General features: G+C 40.8%; 4 protein-coding genes across 10 annotated transcripts; 2 read left to right on the top strand and 2 right to left on the bottom strand.

Annotated features, from left to right (window-relative positions):
* Positions 1-15: 15 nt before the first annotated feature.
* On the top strand, positions 16-2,048 carry LOC125765371 (transmembrane protease serine 3-like). Of its 2 annotated transcripts, XM_049430403.1 has the most exons (4): positions 16-337; positions 443-992; positions 1,056-1,654; positions 1,731-2,048. In XM_049430403.1, the coding sequence occupies exons 1-4, from the start codon at positions 278-280 to the stop codon at positions 1,917-1,919; spliced, it is 1,398 nt and encodes a 465-aa protein (XP_049286360.1). In that variant the 5' UTR covers positions 16-277; the 3' UTR covers positions 1,920-2,048. The 2 variants fall into 2 exon arrangements, with proteins under 2 accessions (XP_049286360.1, XP_049286359.1); XM_049430402.1 differs by having other exon boundaries at positions 16-992.
* Positions 2,049-2,180: 132 nt separating this feature from the next.
* Positions 2,181-5,942, top strand: LOC125765369 (serine proteinase stubble-like). Its single transcript, XM_049430394.1, has 5 exons — positions 2,181-2,489; positions 2,606-2,666; positions 2,748-3,866; positions 3,954-4,534; positions 4,603-5,942. The coding sequence occupies exons 1-5, from the start codon at positions 2,421-2,423 to the stop codon at positions 4,783-4,785; spliced, it is 2,013 nt and encodes a 670-aa protein (XP_049286351.1). The 5' UTR covers positions 2,181-2,420; the 3' UTR covers positions 4,786-5,942.
* Positions 5,943-6,305: 363 nt separating this feature from the next.
* LOC125765370 (soluble guanylate cyclase 89Db-like) lies at positions 6,306-16,331 on the bottom strand. Of its 6 annotated transcripts, XM_049430399.1 has the most exons (9): positions 15,952-16,331; positions 11,159-11,233; positions 10,908-11,075; positions 8,766-8,843; positions 8,214-8,696; positions 7,886-8,143; positions 7,551-7,810; positions 6,700-7,471; positions 6,306-6,622 (listed from the first exon to the last, which is right to left on the bottom strand). In XM_049430399.1, exons 3-9 carry the CDS (start codon positions 10,947-10,949, stop codon positions 6,566-6,568), a joined length of 1,950 nt encoding a protein of 649 aa, XP_049286356.1. In that variant the 5' UTR covers positions 10,950-11,075; positions 11,159-11,233; positions 15,952-16,331; the 3' UTR covers positions 6,306-6,565. The 6 variants fall into 6 exon arrangements, with proteins under 6 accessions (XP_049286356.1, XP_049286353.1, XP_049286354.1 ...); XM_049430396.1 differs by having other exon boundaries at positions 11,159-16,331; XM_049430397.1 differs by lacking the exon at positions 11,159-11,233 and having other exon boundaries at positions 12,485-16,331.
* Positions 16,332-18,277: 1,946 nt separating this feature from the next.
* On the bottom strand, positions 18,278-24,144 carry LOC125764117 (angiotensin-converting enzyme-like). The gene is made up of 4 exons (XM_049428002.1): positions 23,344-24,144; positions 22,341-22,556; positions 20,347-22,263; positions 18,278-20,275 (listed from the first exon to the last, which is right to left on the bottom strand). Exons 1-4 carry the CDS (start codon positions 23,347-23,349, stop codon positions 18,731-18,733), a joined length of 3,684 nt encoding a protein of 1,227 aa, XP_049283959.1. The 5' UTR covers positions 23,350-24,144; the 3' UTR covers positions 18,278-18,730.
* Positions 24,145-24,248: the final 104 nt, after the last annotated feature.

Below are 24,248 nucleotides of genomic sequence, written 5' to 3'. Positions count from 1 at the left end.
CAATGCTATTTCATTCGTGGTAAGACGTCCATTGATGAAAATAACCAGTTTGTTTTCTTCTTACACTTTTCGAAAACGAACAATCGTTCTTTCTACATATAAATGACAGAATGGTGCCATGCTTGTTGTGCTGTTCATCTTTTCAGGCACGAGTTTCTCTCCTGGATCGCCATTGAATGCTTTCAATGCAATTCGACATAAAAGCGCTCATAAAAGCCAACGGATCAACATTCTTGAGACGTATTTTGTGACATAAGGTTGAGATTGAGCGCTACTAATGGCGTACTTCAACGCTATCCTGCTTATCTGTTCTACGATTTACGTTCGCGGACAAAAGGTACCTTTCGTAATAGATTTTTTAAATAACAAATCAAAAGGTAGTAATAAACCAGTCTTTTTTCTGTGTCCTATATACTTACACCCATTATTCTACATGCGACAGATAGACGGCTCGAATCAATTCCCCGCAACGCCATTGAAAAGCCTACTGGACAATTACGTCTCTATTCAGCAGAGTCTCTACGCAAAACACATTCGTGCACATAATGTGACAAGCAGCAAGCCCACTTTATCCATATTCAACGATTTTGTACAACAGATACAGAATTCGAATCACACTTCTAATCTTTACAAACCTGTTGCATCTGAAAAACCTCTACAAGATGAGCAGCACTCGTCGGAACCCGGACCCGTCCAGCATGGACTCGGCAACTTTCTGCTGGTTCTATCCACGCTCTCCAACCGTCCACTCAGCGACCAATCGACTAATAGCAGCTCTGGTGGTATCGTTAGTGGTGGCATTGCTGCTGTGCAGGAGACTTTTTCGCATGTCGGAAGTTCTATCCAGAGTGGTATCAATTCCGTGTTCGGATCTAACCAAGCGAATGAGGCTTCGGTATCTACCGGTTGGAATCCTGTTCGTCCAATTTCAAGTGCTTTTGTGTCAACAGCATCATCACAACCGTCGTTCTGTCCAACAAACTGCACCATGGGTAAGACACACGTTATGGCTAAACTTGCTCGATAAATACCATTTTAATCATTTTACTACGCAGTTTGTGGTTTGCCACAGCAGACTACATCCCAGCGCATTGTTGGTGGGGTAGATGTTACACCGCGCAATAAGTACCCTTGGCTAGCTTTGCTGCAATACTACGGTGAAAACGTTGGAACTGGCACGCTGATCAATGATCGTGTCGTACTTACCTCGGGTACGATCGTATCGAATATGATTATATTCAAGCACATTAAAGTTCTGTTTGGAGTTTTTGATCCGAAAAACACCACCGAAAATCCATCTGTAAAAATATTCTACGTCACCAGAACTAAGCTACATCCACAGTACTCTGCCAGCAATCAGTTTAACTACAATATTGGACTGCTACAGTTGTCGACTCCTGTAACAATCACCGATAGCTTCATGCCCATCTGTTTACCCACCACAGTGGACACATTTTCGGATGCTGAAGCAATATTGGCTGGCTGGGGAGCCCGAGAACTTGGCGGCGAATCGTGGAAAAGCTTACGATCCGTAGTGATTCCTTTATACTCATTTGAAGAATGCAGCCTTGCTTATTCTAATTCGACAGAAAACAATATTTGTGGCGGTATATTTGGCCCCGCAGCGAAGGAACAACATAAAACTTCTTGTGATGTAAGTAAGCTGACACGCAAATGATCAAACAGGGCAAAGTAAATTTAATGAATTTTCGTTTATTTGTTCCACGTAGGGAGATGAAGGATCGGGTCTCATGTATCCCTGGAAAAATGATCCATCGCTCATAACGCTGATCGGTATAACACTTCAAATTCCGGGCGTTGGCTGTGGAAGAACGAATCAACCAGCAATTTTCACCAAGGTACAAGCATTTATTCCTTGGGTTCGCAGTCAATCGTCAGGATGTTACTGCAAATCTTAGGAGAAAACCACGTCGGAATAAACACATTTTAATGCTCCATCAACTTTAAACGATGCCTTGATTGTAATGTTTCCGCTTTTTTCATTGCATAAAGAAACTTGTTTTTATGTTTCGAGTTTTTTTAACTGACATAAGGGTATCCTCATTTCGAAAATGTGCACCAAAAGCCAATGACCTCACCAATGCACCGAAAACGTAAACCTGTTCTGCGAGAATTTTGAGCAAACCGTATAACTGTACCGGCCGCTTTTCCTGTGCATTTTGCCTATAACGATCTTTGCGCGATGTTCTTTACTTCTACTCTCGAAAATCAAAAGTAAGCGATAAAATAAAAAATGAGTGGTGCATACAACAGCATAACCCAAAAGCAAAAAAAAAACAAACTTTATTCATCCTCGGGTGCATCTGCGCGAGAACAAAACGTTTGATTTGGCCACAGTTCAGCTCAGTCCTTCGGTATCACTCGCACTGGACAGAAGTGGCAATTGTTTGGTAAAAACGATGCAAGTGTTTTCTGTGCAAATTTGGCTATTAAGTTGTTTGGTGTTATCTTACGCACATCCTGCAGAAGTAAGCTGTGAAGGAAATTCTAGACATTTCTACTAATCGCCTACCATTTGTCCTTCTGGTCGATATAGTACACATTAACGTTTTCGTGATTTTATGTGCTCTCTTCACAATTGCAGAACCATGGTGAAAAAGCAGCTGCGAGCAAAGGATCGGTGGATGGTTACGTGGCTTCTTTCGGTAGTTGAGACCGCACATTCCTAGCTAATTCTCCCCAATTTGCATGCAATAATTAAATCTCCCCCAAAATCCCAATTTCAGTCGCCACTAGTCTGCAGGATGAAAACGTGAATAATTTTCCACCCGATTCTAAATGGCCCGTTCCGCAGAGTGCCGTCGAGTTAGGTTCATTCCTTACCCAGACTGTTAACAACGATACTGTGCTTCCCGGTAGCGCTCAGCTTCCCCCTGCTAACGATCCACAAATTTCGCATGTTCCGTTTGCGTACAAACCTGAGCGCCCGAACGTAGTCCAAACGTTGCTGGGTAACGTGCAAGGAATTAACCAAAGCTCCCAAACATTCTTCAACATACCATCCAGTACTACTACCGAGGCCTCGACGCACACGAACAACACGGCCATGAGCGATTCTATCCCGAACCCAGTGCCAGGACTTATCACCGCTTCCCAGTCCACCGTGCACAACGCCACAAATGCAGTGCAGGGATTTAGCAATTTGTGGAGTGCGAATGTGCAGAATGGATTTTTCGGTTCAACAAATGCGCCAAGCAATAAGCCCATGAACGATCCGGCTGCATCAAACAGCTCGGGATCGTCCAATCCCCTTCAAGGCATCATCGATAGTTCCCAGGCATCGTGGAACAATGCTACCGGGGTCGCACAGAATCTGGCCGGCCAATTTGGTTCCAATGTTCAAAATGGACTGTCGAATGTTTTCGGTATCAATTTAAACCGTCCCAATAACGATGAACCAGTACGCCCCTTTCGTCCCATGATGAATGATGAAACAGCAACACAATCGACAGAAGCTAATTCCACAGCGGAGGCAACAACTGCAACAACCACATCCACAACGACTAAGGAACCAACTACTACCGTTGCTGTTTCTTCCACTGCATCGACTACTACTACTACCGAAAGTACCACAACTACAGTAAACTCTGGCACATTCTTACCACTGGTGTCTTTTGTGAACAATACGCAATCATTGGTCAATAGTTCCGTTTTGTTACAAAGTGTCACCGGCCAGCTGACCGGTAACTTGCAAAACGGACTTGGAAATTTCTTCTTTCCCAGGCCTAGCAAACCAACCAAAGCAAACGCACCGGATATTCTCGAACTGGATGATGATAAACGAGCAACCGGTACATTAAAAACGGTTCGTCCCCCAACGCCCCCAACCTGTCCAACGTGCACCAGTAAGTAGATAGGAGTAACACAACAATTTCTCTCAACAAAATGTACCTTTCCTTCGGCTGCATTATTAAGCGTTTGATGTTGCTTAGGCACATGTTTCTATAGACCATTTCAAAATCTACGAATCGTTGGTGGAAGCAACGTACAATCCGCTAGGAAATATCCATGGATCGCACTGATAACATACAATGGCATAGCAAAAGGTCAGGGAGCGCTGATCAATGATCGTGCAATTGTCACAACCGCTAGTGTTGTCGATAAAATGTCCAATATCATGAATATACGCGCATTGCTAGGATATTATAATCGAGCCGGTCCGAACACCACTGTAACGTCAAATCAAATAAAAACCACCTACAAGCATCCCGGCTTCAGCAACAGCAACAAATTCGTCAATAACATTGGCCTGCTTATACTGAAAACTGCTCTATCGAACTTCAACCCAATCTGCCTACCACCTGCAATAGCCGCCATTCCTCCCGTTGCAAAAGCTACCATCATTGGATGGGGTGCCACTTATGCCGGAGGACCATCAGCCAATATTTTGCAGCAAGCCGAGATACAATTGTATCCTCCCTTAATCTGCAGCATGGCCTCCTCCGAAACGACTTCGGAAAATCTCTGTGGAGGTACAACACAGTTTTTATCGACCGCTGGAGCTACATGTACGGTAAGTGAGACAGCTGTGCTCGATAACGGTGTCTACGGTGCTTCTGAATTTGTTTTTATCTTTTCCAGGGAGATGTCGGTGATCCTTTAGTAGCGAGGAATGGCTCGTCTTGGGAACTGATCGGTGTCGCTATTGATACTCCTGAATTTGAATGCGGCAAAAATCGTGCTCCAGCAATTTTCACTGCCATTATACCGCACTTGGAATGGATTACCGCCTATGGAGTGGGCTGTGAGTGTTATATGGGATAACTCTGTTGAGTGTATTTTAATCACGTCTACAAAGGGTTACTATAGAGCTACTGGGCATCTAGTGCTTAATATTACGCTTCTTCGGATATACTAATAAACTTTCTCTTGGTCAAAATTTACATTAAAACAACCATGCTTAATGCAAAATGAATGTAATGCAACCTTAATGCAACCATACTTAATCGCTGAACGTTCGTTAGGTATGAGAATAGGTTTACCGCTACATTTCGTTTCGTTAGGTGGCCTCTGGCCAATATTATGAGTTCTTTTCTGTTTTTCTTACGTTCACTTATGTTCACTACTGAAACAAAAAAGTTGTAACGAATAAATCAATCAAAGTAGGTACACATGACGATTTGTTTGTGTAATTTTATGTAATAAAACGTAAAATCAGTGATTATTAAGTAAAAAGCGAGATAAGTGTGTGAATAATATAAAAATGCTGTTTAGTGATTTTCGGCTCTGTGGTACATGTGGAATCGACGCCTTACACGGAAAGATCAGATATTAAGTCCCGATCGTTAGGGAGAGCCATAAATACCTCCTGAAGTAGCAGAAAAGAAAAAGAAGAGCCACAAGAAAAATTGCTTTGATTGGGAATATAATTTGGATTAATAATAGTTATAATTTAAGAATTTTCAATTGATCAACGATTTTCTCTAATCGCCACTTCAATAATACCACACGAATCAAGATTGAACTCTCAAAATGTTTGCTTTAATTACAAAACGCATGTTTAAGGGCAAAGCTAGGTTTGCCGGGTAAGATCACAGAAAATAAGTCTTGATACGGTCAGGCCGTTCTATCCGAGAAAAAAATGTTTTACTTTGTTAGACAGTAGGCTTTTACGTATTTTAATCGCATTCTGCCTGCAAGAAAGTAATGTTGTTATCAAACTGTTAAAGTTACAACGGTTATATATTATATTTCTTTTACAAGTGTAACAATGAGAAACACGTGTGTAGCGTTGTGTTTATCCAACACAAACGTATAAAGAATATTGATTTTCTTTCCAAATAATGAAAATATGCGGCAATTGATGCTTTTATTGCTTTGAAACAAAAGACGTTGACTAGTATCGTTTTATTGTGGACGTAAGATTTTCCGAAGCACAATTACCATTGAAGAAGATGAATTGCACTCGTGGTTACCAAATACGCCAAAAAAAATTGAATTAAATTGCAAAATGAGTGATGCACGAATGGAGCGAAAGGTAAAGCATCGCAATCCAATGTGAAATTAAAGCATCTAAAATTTACTAAAAATTGGTAGGAATTTGTAGAATCAAATGGACTCTATTTCTGAACACAATATTTGAAAGAAATCTCAAAACCTTATGTACTTTTATTATTGAAAAAATCGGAAATTCAAACAATGTAAAAGCTCCTACAAAGAACGCATGATAACGCACGTCAATATTTGGCTGCATGCGCAGGCTGCGTACACTGGCCGCGTACATTGGCTGCGTACATTGGCTACATACGTGTATCCAATAATCATGAGTTAGCTATAACCGAGAATCAATTTCAAATTTATTCATTTATTATTCCAGTACACATTGTTGACCATTCCATTGTTGTTGTTGACCATTCCATTTTAAATTTACTGTGACAACTATATATTGCCTAATAAATGACAATGTGTTAGTGTGCAGTTACATACATACAACAATAAAATAGACGCTTCGGTGTCCAGTACGAAACGATCTCGGTTGATTCAACGTTATCGCCATTCTCACAAATAAAAGGCACTATCCGGTCGATTGTTGGTGCCTCCATTCTTATTTCTTTTTCGGCGCAGGTCCCTGCAGCCAGAAGGTTTCCATGTCGCCTTTTCCCTGTGCAAAATAATTATCATTCATAGTCACATTATTTTGCTAGCGGTATAACATAATCATGATTGCGTTGCGCTTACCTTAACTGCCACCTTGCCACGGTACGCCAGTACATATCCTAGCTTTTTAAGCTTTTGAGCAGTGTATCCTGACACTTGGATACAATCCGTTTCCCCACTGCTCTCCATGCGTGAAGCAGTGTTTACTGTATCGCCGAACAGACAATATCTCGGAACCTTCAATCCCACGATGCCCGCTACTATCGGTCCGGAGTGGAACCCTATTTTGACCCCTACACCAGGTAAGTTTAGCTGTCGTATGCTTTGCAACATATCCAACGCCAGATCAGCCATGTGCTGCGCATGAAATGGGTTTATATCTGGGGCACCACTAACGGCCATGTACACCTTCCCAACCGTTTCCACCTTATAGGCCATCGGCGAATGGATTAGTTCATCGAACGCACTGAATGCGGCATTCAGTGTATTTACGGTGGTCATGGCGTACTTGATCGAGTCATCACCGGTGATCGTTTCCTGCACCTCGGCAAACAGTACCGTTACCTCTTCGAAGCTCTGGCACGTTTCGTGGGGATTCTGTCCTTCGCGCAGCCGCTCCGCTATTGAGCGAGGAATCATGGAGTACAGCAGCTCATCCCCCTGTCGTTTCCAAGAGTCGGCAAGGGCGAGCGATGTTTCTAGTTCCTCCGCTCGCTGCTCCTCACGTTCACACATCAGATCAAGTCGAGAATAATGAGAAAACCCTGAAAACACCATCTCGCGGCTAAGTCCATGGGGATTGAGATCATTTAGGTACAGTCCCATTTCACGCAGCTCCTCCAAGTTGTTTATTCTGCCAAGGGTAGTAAGAAAAAATGTTCAATAGAATGCTTCCAGAGCACTAGTGTCTCTCCATCACACCATCCACTTACAAAGGACTGCACAGAAACACGAGAGAGTTGATGTCTTTTATGTAGCGCATTTCACCCTTCAACAAAATACTTCGCAGTCCTTGAGATCCGCGTCGCGGAATGGAGGTCATAATTTTTGCCGCATCCTCAGTGGAGGAACTCGTGTCCACTTGAGACACTGTCGCATGTGTATCCGATTGCTTAGAAGCGTCCTTCGATCCTTTCGCTGAAGATCCCTTGAGCAGCTGTATCTCAAACAAAACCGTCTGCAGCCGTTTTATCTACAGAACCAGATACAAATAAGCGTTTTGGAAATTAAAAACTATTGCGTCTTTTGACGACGATGCCATGCATACATTTTCCCAGGTGAAAGTAATACCGCTCGGTCGGCGAAGCTTGAAGTGCTCTGTTACTTTCGCCCCAATCAATTCCTTGGGCGATCGATTACCATTGTTCAACATCCACGACTCAATCAGTTTCTCACCCACGGCAGTTATCTTCATTTCCTCGTTTAGTATCAAAGCAAAAGGGAAAAGATTAAGCAACAACTTACTGTGTACCGGTGTCAATTGCAGCTGTGATGGATGTGCTTTGATGTGGACACGGCGTTGCATCTGTAGCAATGGGAAAGGAAATGTTATATGTCACACGTTGTTTTGTTGCAAAACCTTCTCTAACACGTACATATTCACGATTATCAAAGTCCAAGCGGTACTTCACTATAACCGTCTTCAGACCACCTTGTATCGAAATTGGTCCTGATGTTCCACCAGGTGTATCATTCTGACTTTCCAACACCTTGATGCTTACATCCATTCCATACAGCTGCTTTGCAATCTCCAACAATTGCCCACGAAGGTACTTCGAGAATCCCGTTCGTGTGCTTCTGTAAACGAGCACGGCTCCATTTTCATCTACCTCGGTGAGCTGCATCGAAGGACTTTTCATCTTCCGATATGTGAAGCGCATCTGCAGATGAATGTTGTCTACCGAATGTAGAAAATCGCAGAAATATCGGCCTGTTGCCTTGATCAGCTCATCGTAGCCGAAATTACTGAAGAATCTGACAAAACAGCGTCCAAAAAATATCATAAACTCGTCGAACGGTTTCCCAGTAATGGCCGAGAGGGCTGCAGCAAGGTCCGGTATCAGGTTATCGGGGTAGAGCTGGGTAGCGTCGAGGGTGAAAATAGTATGTTTAATTTTTTTATTACACATATTGAAACGTTTCCATACCTGATGTGTGTTAAAGACGGTGTTTTTACATCCCGTAGTGAGCAATGCTTGACGCCAAACGAACTCTCCATATTCCAACTGTTATAAGATTGTTTTAATGCATACAATTTACTTCATTAAGAATACATTATAATGGATTTTAATGGCTATGCAACAGCACGGCACGGCGTTTAAAATATAAAAAGAAAAAACAGCCTTTTCAAAAACATCGAGATTTTAATCAGCGGCTCGTATTTTGATGAATTTATAGTTATAATAAAGTACCCTAAAATATTAGCTACTATCGTGTTCGTTTTGCGGTGAAATTTTTGGTAAATCTAAAAATTACAAAAGGCTAAATCAGTCAATCCTCTTCAAATGAGTTCTTCCGTTTCACTGCTTAATGCGTTATACAAAACACTGGTAATGCTTCTTTGGTACAAATTATTTTTCGTTCTTTTCTAAGCAAAAAAATAGATTTAAAAAATTTGAAGTTCATTCAATTTGTACATTACCTATGAAAGAGTTATGAAAATAGAAATTTTTGACCAAAAACAAAAGCTAATAAGCCAATAAACGTTTTATTCCTTTTTATTGAACAGTTTCTGTACATTCCATATAAGGTAAAAGCTACTTCAATTTTTCAACTTCAGCACCGAACAACAAAAACAATGGAATTTCACTATCCAAAATGCTTTAACCTCGATTTTGCTCGAGGTATCTTCTTGGTATTTAGATTAACTTTATAAAAGATACAGGGTTGACTGTATTCTTCCGTCTTTTATTTTCTACGTCCACCAAACGGCAAAACAAACTATTAATCGTTACGTCCACAATCGATTGTCTAAGTAAATAATATGTAATATTCGTGATAAGCTGCCACTTTGCCATTGATAAACAGTCGCGTCTCTTACAAAAATCGATAACATAAAATTTCATATACTTCAAGCGGAAGCTAACTGAGCAAAATTATCTACCTAACCAGAATAGATAAAACTGTAGCGATGGGTCTTCCGGATGTAATCAACTTCGCACCATTATAGAACGATAGTATCAATAAACAATCATCAACTCCCGCTTTTGTAACCTCACCTTTACCTCAATCAAGAATCACCATCCCTATTTCATTCTTATTCTGTCAATATTCTTTTGACATGGAAAAGAAACTAATGATCCCGGTGCGTTTCAGTACCAGCAAAATGATGATGATGAACGACATCGATGTAGCTGATTTTATAATAAAAGCATGATAACATCAAACCACTCGACCTTTGTGGCGATTCGTTCATATGACATTAACAAGAGGTCAACTTTTGTGTAGAATGTGTACACAAAAAAAATTGTTTGCTTTTTATAACATGAACAATGACATTGAATTCATAGTAATTTCGTTGAAGAATGATCTTTAATAAAAAGAAAAAGAAGTTAAATAAAATATTTATTTGAAGAAGTATTTGTACAATATATAGGATAAGATTATCAAAAAAGTTCCAGAAACTGAATCTAAAAAAACCTTGATAACTTTATTTTATTTCGCAATTTCAGATTAGCTTTAATTAGCTAAGAAAGCTATTAGCTAATGTGTGTAGACATTATATAGCTGAATTACCTCCCTAAAATAATCCCTAAATACAAATGAAACAAATCTTAAATCATTCAGCTTTTGACCAATGCTGATGTATCAGAGTAAGCATATTCCAGCTGGTAAAATTCAAAAAGAGGCTCTTAGGTAAAATTCAAAAAGAATAAAGAAGAAAATGAATAGATAAGAAAACATGAACTTGTAAGACTTGTAGAAGCGATATTAAACGTCAAGACGTGTTTGAAACGTCCCGAGAGATTTCCAAGAACAAAAAGTTCTTTACACTCGTTTGTACTCAATGAGGCGCAAACAAGAAACATAAAATTTGCATCAGATGACAGCGAAGGTTCTCCTAAGACAGTAAGTATAAAGCAAATTACCTACATTTTTTTACGATCCAACAACTCAAAAGGACTTTCTACGGTGTACGGTTTTCTTTTCAGTCCGTCACCTACGCACCGTTCCACCTTTAATGGATCATGCATTTTTGCTTCCAATATTAAGTAGGAAACATACCGAGTTTCAAAGGAGAATTGTTTTTTTTTATTCATAAGGAACGGCAGCAAAACTGTTTTACATACCTGTACAAAATGTTGTACGCTTTCCAGTAGCATTCCGTACATGGCTTCCTCCTTTTTTTGGTCTTTCGACGCACTTTCCGAGGCAAATCAGTATATATGTAAGTTGGTTTCCGTATCCTTCCTTTACGTGGAAAATTTTGCTAAAGACCGTTTCTAACTGCTGCTTAACTAGAGGTGACCGCGCGTATGTTGATTTAAGAGAAAGATAAACATTATTTTTCTGGCCGCAGCATAATTTGTGTAACCATTACATATGTGCCTTGATGTTCATATGGCTTCACTTGGAACTCAACCTTTTCACCATGGAATTAATATCATACAATATACTACGAAATAAGTAATTTATGGTAAAATATGAAACGAAAATTTAACACATTAACTCGTCGAATTCGCTTCTTAAATTCTCTCAAAACATTTTCACTCAAAACAGCATTGCTGCGGCTACATCGTCATGTTCTTGTAGGTCAATGTCACGTAGACAATATTTTCACAACCAGATCACACCACTTCAGACAGTTATTTTTATCTTTCTGTTTACTCCCTATCATTCGCGACCACGGACGAGGAAACCGCCGAACCGTTTTGCTTATGTTTGTATTTTGCCTCCACTGGCAGGACACATTCTTTAGGGGCTTTTTCTGTCGAACGTTCGGTTCTAAACATTGTCCAAATAACTAGGTGGCTCTCAAATTAGCATAAATTTTACCCACAAATGGAACACATCTTTAGACCCCGCTTTTCTTACATGCGTACCTCGTACTGGGGCTACGAGGATACACTGCTCAATGCATCAATGAACCGAAACGGTGCATAAAGATGATATCTGATAATGGAAATGTTTCCGCGTACGGTGTGAACTTTCAACATGCCTACTTTTAACAGAAATACGAAGAGGAAGCAAAAAAACATTTTACCTTCCTGATGATGCTAATACGTTTGCAAGCGATAAAATTCGTCTTGTCTGTTTGTGGTGGAATCGTTGGAATTTTCAATCTTTTCTAGAGTAAAATGCAGGAATTTAGATGTGTTGGTATAAAAATGTACAGACATTTTTCTTTTCTCCTTATAGCTCTACGTAATTGTCGATGTCTGGCTAGCGGCTACAGCTAAAGCATCACGTTCTCCTTCAGATTGTTTCCTATCTTACCAAGCTATTACAACAATAGCTGATTTGCAAAGTTATTTTTGTTCTCTGTAACTCTAGCCTTTTTACTTTTATTTTTACGCTTCCCCGATAATTTGCTTTATCTATTCTCGTTCTTTGCTCTCTAGTGATATGAGCAAATAATGAAACCCCTTCAAATGAATGATGATTTATTACATAGCGACAGCAGTTCCGTTTCTCTCAAGTATTACCACCAGATGGAGAAAAAAAAAACTCTTATCCACCCCGTCACATCTGAACCTTTACAGTCAACATGGTTCCCGTGCAGGGATCACTGGAGTTTGTAACAAATTGAATTTTTGCCTAACTCCCGGTTAGATGCTAGATAGGTGTCGAAGATGATTAATGGATATAGCTTCAATTAATTTCATCAAAAAGTCAGACCGTTCACACCGACGTGTGGTAACCTTACCGTTGGATGTTTTCCTACACGTGATGGAGCAGCCTGGTAGTTGATCATACTTTGTTTGCAGTGTTTCTTGAAGAGTGATACGAACAAAAAAAAGCATGATTTTATTTTTAAACCCACATTTTTCTAATAAATCCACTTCATTTATTATTTGTTGTCATTGGTGTGTTTATCTCTCCATAACCTACATACCATTTGGTACGTCTAATCATACTAAATTAAATTATTCGAGAATTCTATATTTTTCAATTGCTCTCGAAAAAGTATAGAATATGGTTTAAAATTAATCGGTAATTCGAAATTGCTTCAATACATATGCACCGGTATCATCTAATTATGCGAAACACAATTTCCTTGCTATCATCTTGAAACATTTCTGCCAAAAAGATAACATTATTAGAATAGTATCATTTATTTTTACTCAACATTCAACAAACGCATTCCCAAGGGTCCACAATTCGATATTCACATCGGTACCAACAGCATTTATTCGTGTGCGGTCGTACAATGTTTACACCCGGTACCATGCACACCACCATCATTACCGTAAGGGTAATGATAAAAGCACTCAGTACGTAAAACCTAATAAAACAATTGCCACCGGTTGCTTCTTCACAAGGAATTCAAGGGCGTATACGAATGTTCTCAACACTTCGTGTACCATTCGCAGTACAGCTGAGTGGCGTCTACAGTATCAACTCAGCTTAATGTCTCATGCAAATCGTCAACATATCCTCACCCTGATTTGGAGTTCGAATCTTCCTTTCCCGGTGCAATTGCCCTGTGCACTGGATAAGTCACTCGAAACAAATCGCTCGTACGTGACCTGGTTTTATAGTCCCTTCAATAAGCAGTTAGAGATGAAGGATACAAAATCAGTTATGTGGAAAATCGGGGGTACAAACTTCTTGCAACAAACATCATCTCATGTTCTTTGGAATTCTGGATGCCTGATTCTGATTCTCGTTCTTTATTGTAAGATGTCTTTATTTTCATGACAAGAAACTCGTTCCTAAATTGTTCAGATAGAGATGACAACTAAATTACAAATAATTCCAAACTATCATTAGCAAGTTTTAACAAAAAACGGACCAAACTTTACAAATTGACCTTTAAATTTTATCCTTACGCATTATGTTTTTCTTCTTTGTCAAGCTTTCAAATTCAAACTTTCTATAGCTAATATATCATAATTCTTATAACACTCCCTACCATCTATTGTACCACAAATCCTGTTTTTAACTTCTCTCTCCCTAGAGTAACATTACTTTTAATACGATTGTACACAAATGCCGGCGGCCGCAATGTAGTAACTGTATACAGAACACATTTGATTTTTCTCTGCTATTGCCTTTTATGTGGATCTTTTATGTGGATGTTAAGAACGGCTTGGTCGTATCTACTCTTATGTTTACTACGTAGCTGGATAGTCCGTAAAGGACCTAGGATCCCAAAAATATAATATTAAATTGAAAGCTGTACATGCCTTATTTCACCTACTTTCTCATATTGAAAATTCTGGAAAACATTTTTAAAATTTTCTTCACGTACCATAAATTTCATTCTGTTCAACATTCAAAATTTGTAATTGATACGAAAATAATACGAACCCACCAATAACAAAAATAAGGTTTCTTCCACATTTCAAAATATCGTAGCTAAGCGAAAGTTAATAAAATGCGCTATATAAATAATGACGCTCCCGAAGATGTACAAACCGTTCAAGGGGTAAAAAGGTGAAATTCCTATCGCAAGATATCTACGATTTTTTAAAAGTTCGTATGTCAATCTTAATTTAAATGTGCATAAATTAATTTAACGTAATCGAACCACTTTGTGTTGCTCTCCTGAGAATTTTTTTTCAAAAATATCTTTTAATTTCGTTCGAAATTACAAATACCTATTTGACAAATATTAACCCAGTCGTTTTAAATTACATTTTAAACCAATTCTTCTCAATAATTCATAACAACAAGTAAGAACGACATACTTGTCTGCTATCTGCCGCAATAAGTCTCTAGTATTAGTGTCTAGCATTTCATTATCTAGTATATTTAATTGAATTTCATACTGTTGTATACTTCTTTTGAGCCCTCTTTTAAGTTGTTAAAAATCCCAAGAGAATTAAGTTTGATTTGTTTCAATTACGTATTAGTTCCATTCCAATGCTTTTATTCCTTGTTTCCAGTAGCACAATGAAAGCAAATGGCAAACGCTCTAGCAAAGGAAGCGATACTGTTTTCAATTTTAACAGCGTGTGGTATTTAATTAGGATTCTGAAAGTAAACGTTAGTCAATTACGACCTTTATCTTCTTCAACCTGAAGCTTCTTCTTAGAGTATCGATTACCTTGACACGGAACACAGCAAATCCTTTCACGTGATCTTAACTCGTTAATGATTCATCCAAAGAGGGATTCGAAGGAACAATTTAATTTTGCCAAACACAAAGAAGGGAAGCGCACATAAACACACTTTGCTGTGAAATGCATGTTAAGCCTCACAAATACGATAACCAACAAAACTTCAACACGAAAAATCAACAACTTGTTCAACAGAAATAAAATTCGTTTCCTTGCATCGTGTCTGAACATGTTTCAAACAAAACACAACATGGGGACTGTAATATTTTTTACATTGTTTGTTTTTTTTATTTTTTGCTTTATTCATGAAACATTATGTTATTATGTTATTATACTTAATGTGTTGTAATGTTACAATTTCATTACAGCCTGTTATGGTCTTTAACTGTGAACATATTCAACAACTACTGTTACAAATCAATTGAAAGCAGTGTAGAACTGCATGAATAAACGGTCAAAAGATTCATTATATTACAACCAATATTTAACAGCACTTTTATCGTAAAGCCAAAGATATAAATGTAGAAAGCATAACGATGCAGAAAGTTATTCATCATTCATCGCCCGTCCATCGGAGCTAATCAACCGCACGAAAATGCGAATCACATTTTTCTGCACCAGTCGTAAAAGCAAATCGATTCATATTTTTATGTCCGTCCCACAACCCAGAGGTTGGCCAACATACGCTCCCGGCATGATTGTCAGCAAACAGCAAACTCTAGCGGCTTTAGCAAACAACAGTCACCAACAGAGAGGATTTTCACTGGCCGTTCCATTATCAGTGTCAATCATATTGCTTAACCGTTTCGTACCATCTGTGGCCAACTAAATTTCCATCATATCCCGGCACTGCTAAGTTTTCCCTAACTTTGAACTTCACGTCGCACATTATCGGACGATCAAAGCTGCACCGCACAGTTTGCCTGACGAAAATTAACATACTATCATCTGTTGGCGCCACCGGCACTCAATGTTACGCCGCATCGGTTGTCAAATTGTCTTCCATCACCATCACCTTCAAACATTCGTCTCCCTTTTATCATCTACCGTTCAATCACAATCGCTAACTGAGCTAACGAATGGCACAAAACAGACAAGATGCTAGTACGTTTTCGAAACACTGCAAGACGGCATTTTACACTGTCATGGTTTCGCTACCATTCTGGCCAATGTTGCTGCTGCGAATAAACCGACCGAATAAACTTCTTTACACGCACGATACGAACACGACTACCGGGCACAGGCATTGAGTGCTGCAGTTTTATAGGAACTTTTTCGTTCGGGAGATTCTTCGGCACAACTCATGAGCATGTCGTGCTAGAGATCGTAAGATATCGTTTCCTCTCCGTGAATTTCCCAGCAGGTTTTAGTAAGCGCACGAACTAGGGACATTTCGGGGTGCGTGCCACAAGAAAAATTCGTTAATTGAACAAACGAACAGTTTTTTTTACATCAGTAATTAGTGCTTTGGATTTGATGACGGACAAGGGGGTTATATCTAATCCGACATTAAACCAAACAGAATATTAAACCATAATTTTCCTTTATAGTTTTAAAAAAACTTTTTTTTAAGTTTAAAAATTAGATCTAAATCTAATTCTAGTCAAAATACAAAATAATAAATTTATGTTTTTTTCATTTACGTTTCAAGTATTGATACAAGTAATAGAAATATTACTAATAGTTATAAATGGCGTTTTAAAGCTTCTTAAGTATAAAACCCATACCCCACCGGAAGTAGCGGCTACGGACGGGCGGAATTAAGCAGCAGCAGCGGAAGGAAGGCACGAAGCAGCAGCAGCAGCTGAGACAACTAGGACGGATGACGCAGTAGCAGCATTGGAAAGCAGCAGCGCGTCAACAGGATGGGTGCATCGCACAAACGTTCCTGCATGGAGTACTACGCACATCAAGCGCATCGGCAGGGTTCGGATCAGGTCGAGGAGTGGTTTAGTTAGGGTCCCATCGGCTGCCGGGTCCGCTTCTCGGGCCCAGCGTCACGATGAATCCCACATAACCCATCTCGGAGGGATTGGTTTGTAGCCGCAAGCCGCCCTTCGAGGTGGGTACCTTTTGAAGGTTCCCTCCCCGTTAACAAAAAAAAAAAAAAAAAAAAAAAAAAAAAAAGTATAAAACCCAACACAGATTTTTTTTACTTTATGCATATTATTTTGACTAATTACTCGATCAACTAACGGATGTTATTCCTTCTTAAATTCCCACTATTTAAGACCCACTAAATAGACGCATTTAGAAAAAATGAACAGAAGTAACCAGACCGTTTTTCAAGAAATAAGAAAAATGTTGTAATTCATCAATATTTTGATTACTACTAGTAATACGTTACTATGAAAATATGTTTTTATTAGAACTAATTTAGCCTCTTACTATCTCCACCACAAATAGATGTGTCCCTTAAGATCAACAACGTTAATGAATTCAATTGATTCGCACTCCCCGCCTACAAAAACAACAAAACAAATGTGTCGAACTTAAGCTAGTGTCGAATTTAATTGTTCAATTGATCGGAAACGGACGTTATTTGACAAACTAACCACATCCATCAATCATGGAGATGATTACAGCTCTCGTCGAACTATCGCATTTCTTTCCTATGAACATACACCCTCGCAGGGAACTGCGCTCATACAATACCGTTCGATTTTCCACCACCTACTGAGAATCGTTCAATGTGAAATCCACGGTTCCCACTCATTTCTCTGTTCATGGTACTCTCTCCTTGCCGGGTTAAACAAAGAGAGAAAGAGAGAGAGAGCATAGAAAAGAGATCAACATTGAACATGTGCTAATGATATTTTCCCGCCATATTTCGTTGATATTGTTTTGCGAACATTTTGAATTCCGAACCAAATGAGAACATGTAGTACTTTTTTTTAAATCTAAAAACATTCAAATACGAATATAAAAATTCAAATTTATAAACCATCATATAGTGTTATAAATATGTAGTTCATGATGCAAAGATAATTAACACAGAAGATAATAGGATTAACGACACTACGGATGTATCATTCTAGTTTCGGATAAACAAATACTTTTTTTATGCGTACAACATTACTTTAACCGAGTATGCCCGGGATAAGGTAAAATACAAGGAGAAAATGCCTTGTGAAAAATGTACTTCTTCAGCTTCAGAGGCTGACAATACGGCCGAAGCCGTAATAATTAATTAAAAATAAATATATAAATAACATTACTATAGTACAGGGGCCTCCAAACTTTTTAGATGGCGGGCCGATTTGAGTGGAATAGTCACAGCTGAGAGCTAATTTCGGTATCTCTCGGGAGATACATGCGGCTCGCGGTCCGTAGTTTGGAGAGTTCTGTTTATTTTATCTCTTACTGCCACCCTTTGATCGATCAGTTCTGCTACCCTTTGATCGACATGTTTGAGTAACAAAGTTAAGCATTAATTTCCATTCTTTAGACACTTTCAGTTTTACACGTTTTATTCATTCATTCATATCAGTCCATTTAAGCGATATTCTTTCGTTGGTACAAATTTTTCACCGTGCGTCTCTTCCAACTTTCTGCAAGCGTAACAACAACAATGTTCCGCACGAGTGCAAATAAACTCCTCCCCACCATACTGTTTCCAGTAATTTAACATCGTTAACTATCAATTGGCGTTCACTGACCAGCACAATACACGATCACTTCAACGTATTTTTGCGTCGCGCCTTTCGCGGACGTTGGCACCGAGACTTATCGCACCCGCGATAAGAAAGTATATTTTACCGGTGAACTTCCCTTTCATAATTAGTAACTAGTAAGATGAAAAATTAAAAAAAAAACAACACTGCCACAATAAACTTCAGCAACGTGAGGAGCAACATATATCATGTTTTAACAAAAAATTAACCATGCTAATTCCATTTCACTAGAAACAGCACGCATGCCGCCAGGATGAGGTTGATCGATACAGATGCCAAACGTGCGCTTCCTGCTTTGGCATTTTCTTCCTTCAAAAACTCATACAATGGTTTGTAGTATTCAAGCAGCGCATCCGTCCGCAGTTCCGTTTCACCCGTCATGGCTTTTAATGCATCCGACCAATGCACCGATCGGCCAAGCGAAAGTCCCGCGCGGAGTAAATCACCAGCAGCACGTGATCCATCAATGTCACATTTATGCAATGGTTTGGATGGATCATTCGGGTCATACTGGTCCGCCGCCGTACAGAGCGCCTTATGTAGCTGTAGATCTAGGATGTGCGCTATGAAATACGACACGTACTGACTGTCGTAAGGAATGTGATACTTCGCGCCCGGATCGAAATCATCGCTGTCGCGCACGATTGGAGGTGAAATCTTCTGATACTCTTCCCGAAGCTCCCACCATCGTTCGTTCCACCGTGAGTACTCCAGATCGCCTGCGAAAATCTCCCAACGCCACATATCGATCAGCAGCCCAAACGGAAGGAATGCTACACGATCCAGCGCCTTTTGATAGAGTGCGTTAATGTTCTCCTCGTACGTATCTTTGTAACCCTGCAGCAAGCCGATCTTTTCAAAGTGCTTCGGTGTAGCCACGGATAGAGAGATCGTGTCTCCGACAGCCTCATGGAAGCCCGGATTGGCACCACTGCGCAACGTCACGGGTTGGTCCTTGTACAGAATGTAATAGTTAATGTGACCCATCTCATGGTGAATCGTCACAAAGTCTTCCATATTCATGCGCGTGCACATTTTGATACGGAAATCCTGCCGATCGCAAAAGTCCCACGCGGACGCATGGCACGTCACTACACGCCCATCCGTGGGCTTCTCTATCATTGCTCCGCGATCAGTGTCATAGCTCATGCTGTTATCGGGCAGACCGAGTCCCACATAAAACTCGTTCGCAATTTCAAACAACCGCCGAGTGGTGTAGTTCTTCGCTTTCAGCGCTTCTGTTATGTCCAAATCAATCGTATCGGCGAACGGTTTGGTGCGATCGTACAGGTTAACCCACGACTGACCCCACATGTTACCGAGTAGATGGGCCGGAATGTTGTCATTGTCATTTTTCATTCGGTCGCCGTAAATCGCTTTCAATTTACGGCGCACGTACTTATGTAGCTCGGAGTAAAATGGCTTCAGTTCATCCCAAAGCCGCTTCATGCCTTCGACAAAGTTTTCCTGCTCGAATGAGGATCTCCATAGTGCACCCATATCTTCATATCCTCCAAGGTGAGCAGCCCGATTCATTAGCTCCACATAATCCATATAGTCGCGCTTCATTTTGCGACCTGTACTGCTTCGCCATTCCCGCCACACATATTCCAACTCATCGTAGTTCTCAGACTTGGCCATTACTTCGTACAATTCGGGATCCAGCGATACTTTTCCATCGGTACACTGCTGATCACTGTACGGGCAGATCGTAGCACTACTGTAAGTGTTTTGCATTCTGCCCAGAGCATTTTGCAGCTGCGGAAGGAGAATTTGAATGAAGTTTCAGTTTCGTTTGTTCCCACATAAGGCACAAATTAATTACTCACCTTAGCAAGATCCTGCACGGGTAGTTTGTTGATTGATATTTGAGACAAAAATTGTACCTGTCGGCTAACCAAAGGGTCTGGAAACTCCTGCGGATTAACATCAGCAAAGTAGCGATTGTAGTTGTCTAGAACAAATTTCGTGTTTTCGGCCAAAACTTCCGTCAGATGCTGCTGAAGCTGTGGATTGCCTACGTCAACCTGTGTAGCAAACTGTGCCTTTACTTGCCTATTGCAAGCCAACGAGTATTGCTCACTGTATCGCTCAACAATGTCCTTCATTTCGGCCACCTTAAATTTGCGATTTTCCTCCTTGAGAAACTGATACAGAGGCTCGAAGTATTCTAACAACGCTTTGCCACTAATCTCTTGCTCTCCAGTAAGCTTCTCAAGCGCATCCTGCCAATCTTCACTATACCCAAGAGAAAGCCCTTCTCGCAGCTTATCGCCGGCCGCTTTGCTGTTGTAAAAATCACATTTATGAAGCGGTTGGCCGGATTTTTGCACGGGGTCATACTGGCCCGCTTCGATACACAGGGCTCGGTAGAACTGAAACTCTAGAATGTGCGCCAAAAAGTAGGCAATGTATTGTGAGCTGGCCGGAATGTGATACTTTGCGCCAGGGTCGAAATCTTCTTCGGACCGCATAACCGGTGCATACACCTTTTGGTACTTCTCGCGCAATTTCCACCAGTGTGCGTTCCATTCGGTCTCATTCACAGCACCGCTGAATACATCCCAGCGCCACATATCGATCAAAAATCCGAACGGCAGAAAAGCCACCCGCTCCAGCGCCATCTCGAACAGTGCATTTACGTTGTCCGCTTCACTATCTTCGTACTCATCCAGCAAGCCTACCTTGCGCAGGTGATTCGGTGTGGCCACGGACAGGGCAATGGTATCGCCCACTGCTTCGTGAAAGGCAGGCGTGGCACCAGTACGAAACAGATACGGTTGATCCTTGTACAGTATATAGTACATGATGTGTCCCATCTCGTGGTGAACGGTCACAAAGTCCTCCATATTGACGTTCGTGCACATTTTTATACGGAAATCTTCCCCGTCGCAAAAATCCCACGCCGATGCATGACAAACGATCTTCTGCGGTGGTTTTTCTATTACCGCCTTTGGTCCGTAGCTCATCGCGCTGCTAGGCAAACCGAGACTCTGATAAAATTCGTCCGACATCTCAAACATCTTGGTCGCATTGTAACTCAGTTCCTTCATTTTTGCCGTCACATCAACCAAACTTGCATTCGGAAACGGTTTTAACCGATCGTACATATTGGCCCACGATTGAGCCCACATGTTGCCCAGAAGATGGGCTGGGATCATCGGGTTTCCCTTATCCATTCGATCGCCATACAACCCCAACAGCCGGTACCGTACGTAGCTATGCAATTCATCATAAAGTGGCTCCACCTCGCTCCAGAGCCGTTCGAGTGTTTCACGAAGATTCGCGTCGTCGTATTTCGAACGCCACAAGTCACCGTAATCCTCGTATCCGTTCAGTCGGGCTGCTTCATTCACCAGTTGCACATAGTCCTTGTAATCGGAACGCATCTTTTTGCCAGACTCTTCGCGCCAACGGCGCCACACGTACTCCAGCTCATCGTAATCGCTTGACTCGGCCAAAACCTTCTCTAGCTCGGGGTCCAGTGTCCATTTCGGATCGGTGGGACCACATTGCTGGTTCGTGTACGGACACACCTCAGCAAGCTGATAGGCCGTATCCATTTTGCGCAGCACACCATTTAACGAGGCCAATTTTTCGGCCGGAAGAGCGGCTGTACCAAGGTCCTTCAACAGTCTCAACTGTTTCCGAATCTTTTCGTTCTGATAGTTCTCCACATTGGCATTTTTAAAATACTGCTCGTAGTATTCATTTCGAAACTTTGCATACGCCAGTGACACGTTATTCTGTGTTGGGAAAAGATACGTATAAAATGTTCTGTTTGGTAATTTTTTTCTCATTTTCCCTACCATTCCCTACCTACCTGTATTTCCTGATAGTACACATTTTCCGTATCGGTGGCCACATTCCAATTTGCTATAGCATTGCTATTGCAATGATATCGAACGTCCTGATCGTACTGCTCCAAGGTGGTTGCCATCTGCTCTTCGGTTAAGTCATCGCGCTTCACTACCGTTTGTGGTAGAGACAGGGATGTCCCCACAGACCAGCCGCACAGAAAAAGAAGGTAGGCAAATACCTAAAAATAAACATCAAAAAGTCATAGAGGTGGGGAATATTAAACAGCCCGTTCAATATCGTCATCCACTGATAAATATCTTTATTGCAGCAATTACACTAAAACCAGTGTTTACCAACTTTAAGCGCAAAACAAAAAGCTTTGCTAGAAAGTCACGTGGTAGCCGCGCACAAACATTGAGGTTACAATTTCGCTAGAATGTTAATCTGATCGTAATACAAAGCGGAAAAAAGTACACACACTATTATACTGTTGAATTTGGTGCAGACTACTAATTAAACGGTACCACTACAAGCTACCAAAATGGCCGATTAGATAATGGCTTAGCAATTTTGCAATGATGATAAATAAATATTTGACATGTCTTTTATAGCCATCACAGGTGTACCACATTTATCTGTTGCTGTATCAGATTATCATTATGAACCGTCTTGGTATTTTTCAACGTTGTAAATAACCTTCGTCTCTTTGGGGCCAAACTTTTAAACCGCTGTATATCATTTATGGGTGAGAATTCGAAAATCCCTGCAATAAATTTACGTCATTCGAGATGCTGCGAGCAGTGAAGGTCATGGAATAGAGCATCATACATCTTCTCCTTTTGCAACAAAGTACCTCCTCCCTCTTAATGTCAATGAATTCGCAGAAATCGATCAAGTGGATACGAACCATCACACGTTGGTACTATTGGGGAATGTAAAAGAGCTACCTTCCGACCGGATATTCCAGTCACGAAAACTTCATCGATCGGTACCCATTTCCCTTTCGTTTCACGCCATACACTTACCTTCATTTTCCGGTAAGGTGGTTGCCTACCCCTATACGGTACAATTGAACAATGGATCGCAATGCGCCCTGCGCTGCCTAACCACCGATCGTCGGAATGCGAATGTTTTCGACACACTGGCAACTTGCTATTGTGTAATGGTTACACCAATGGCGGCACAGTAACTATCACTATTCGGTATTAAAATCACATATTATTTCGCCGGTTGTGCCGCACTTCACCTCCATGCACCTGTAGCAAAAGGCAACGCCCGTAAGTGATAGTTATTTCGACCGCCAGGAACTGACCGCGGAATTTATTCGCACCTAAACTTATGGAGTCTCTTGGCTTTGCGCTCCTCTCGGCTCAACTTTGCTCGATCAACTGTCGGAGAACTTTCCATGCGTTGTACCTAATATGTTGTTGTTGCCCGTTCGTACGAACGCCGTTTGATCAGTTTGTGTGTGTTTTTTTTGCTTGCCACTCGGACGAGCGAATCCAAACGGCTAAGTTGGTACTTGAAACGATCGGCGAGGATTATTCGCTCCCGCTCAGTGCTGTTACACGCACACTCTCAAGTTGGTTCAGCACTACCGTATGCACACGCACGCCTTTTTACCGGGCTTATCACTCCTTCCCTTTTTTAGTAATACGCTTCACTTATCGAGATATGTTATCTTGACCGCGCTAATACCACTACTCGAACTAGGCCGGCCACTTGAAACGTACTCTACGAGGTACCGTCACTAATCGCATGGAAATCGGTTGCATGCATTGCATTGCCCATCGAAAGCTTCACCGTGCCCGGATTCCGATGGGCAATTAATTTAGAATTACTACTTGTTGTTAACGCCACGGGGGAAAATATGTTCTACCATCCCGTCCATGCAAATCGTCGTCAGCACCAAATCACCCAATAAATAAAT

Source organism: Anopheles funestus, chromosome 2RL (genome assembly GCF_943734845.2).
Source record: "Anopheles funestus chromosome 2RL, idAnoFuneDA-416_04, whole genome shotgun sequence".
NCBI classification, from domain to species: Eukaryota; Metazoa; Arthropoda; class Insecta; order Diptera; family Culicidae; genus Anopheles; species Anopheles funestus.
This window is presented reverse-complemented; position numbering and strand designations above follow the sequence as displayed.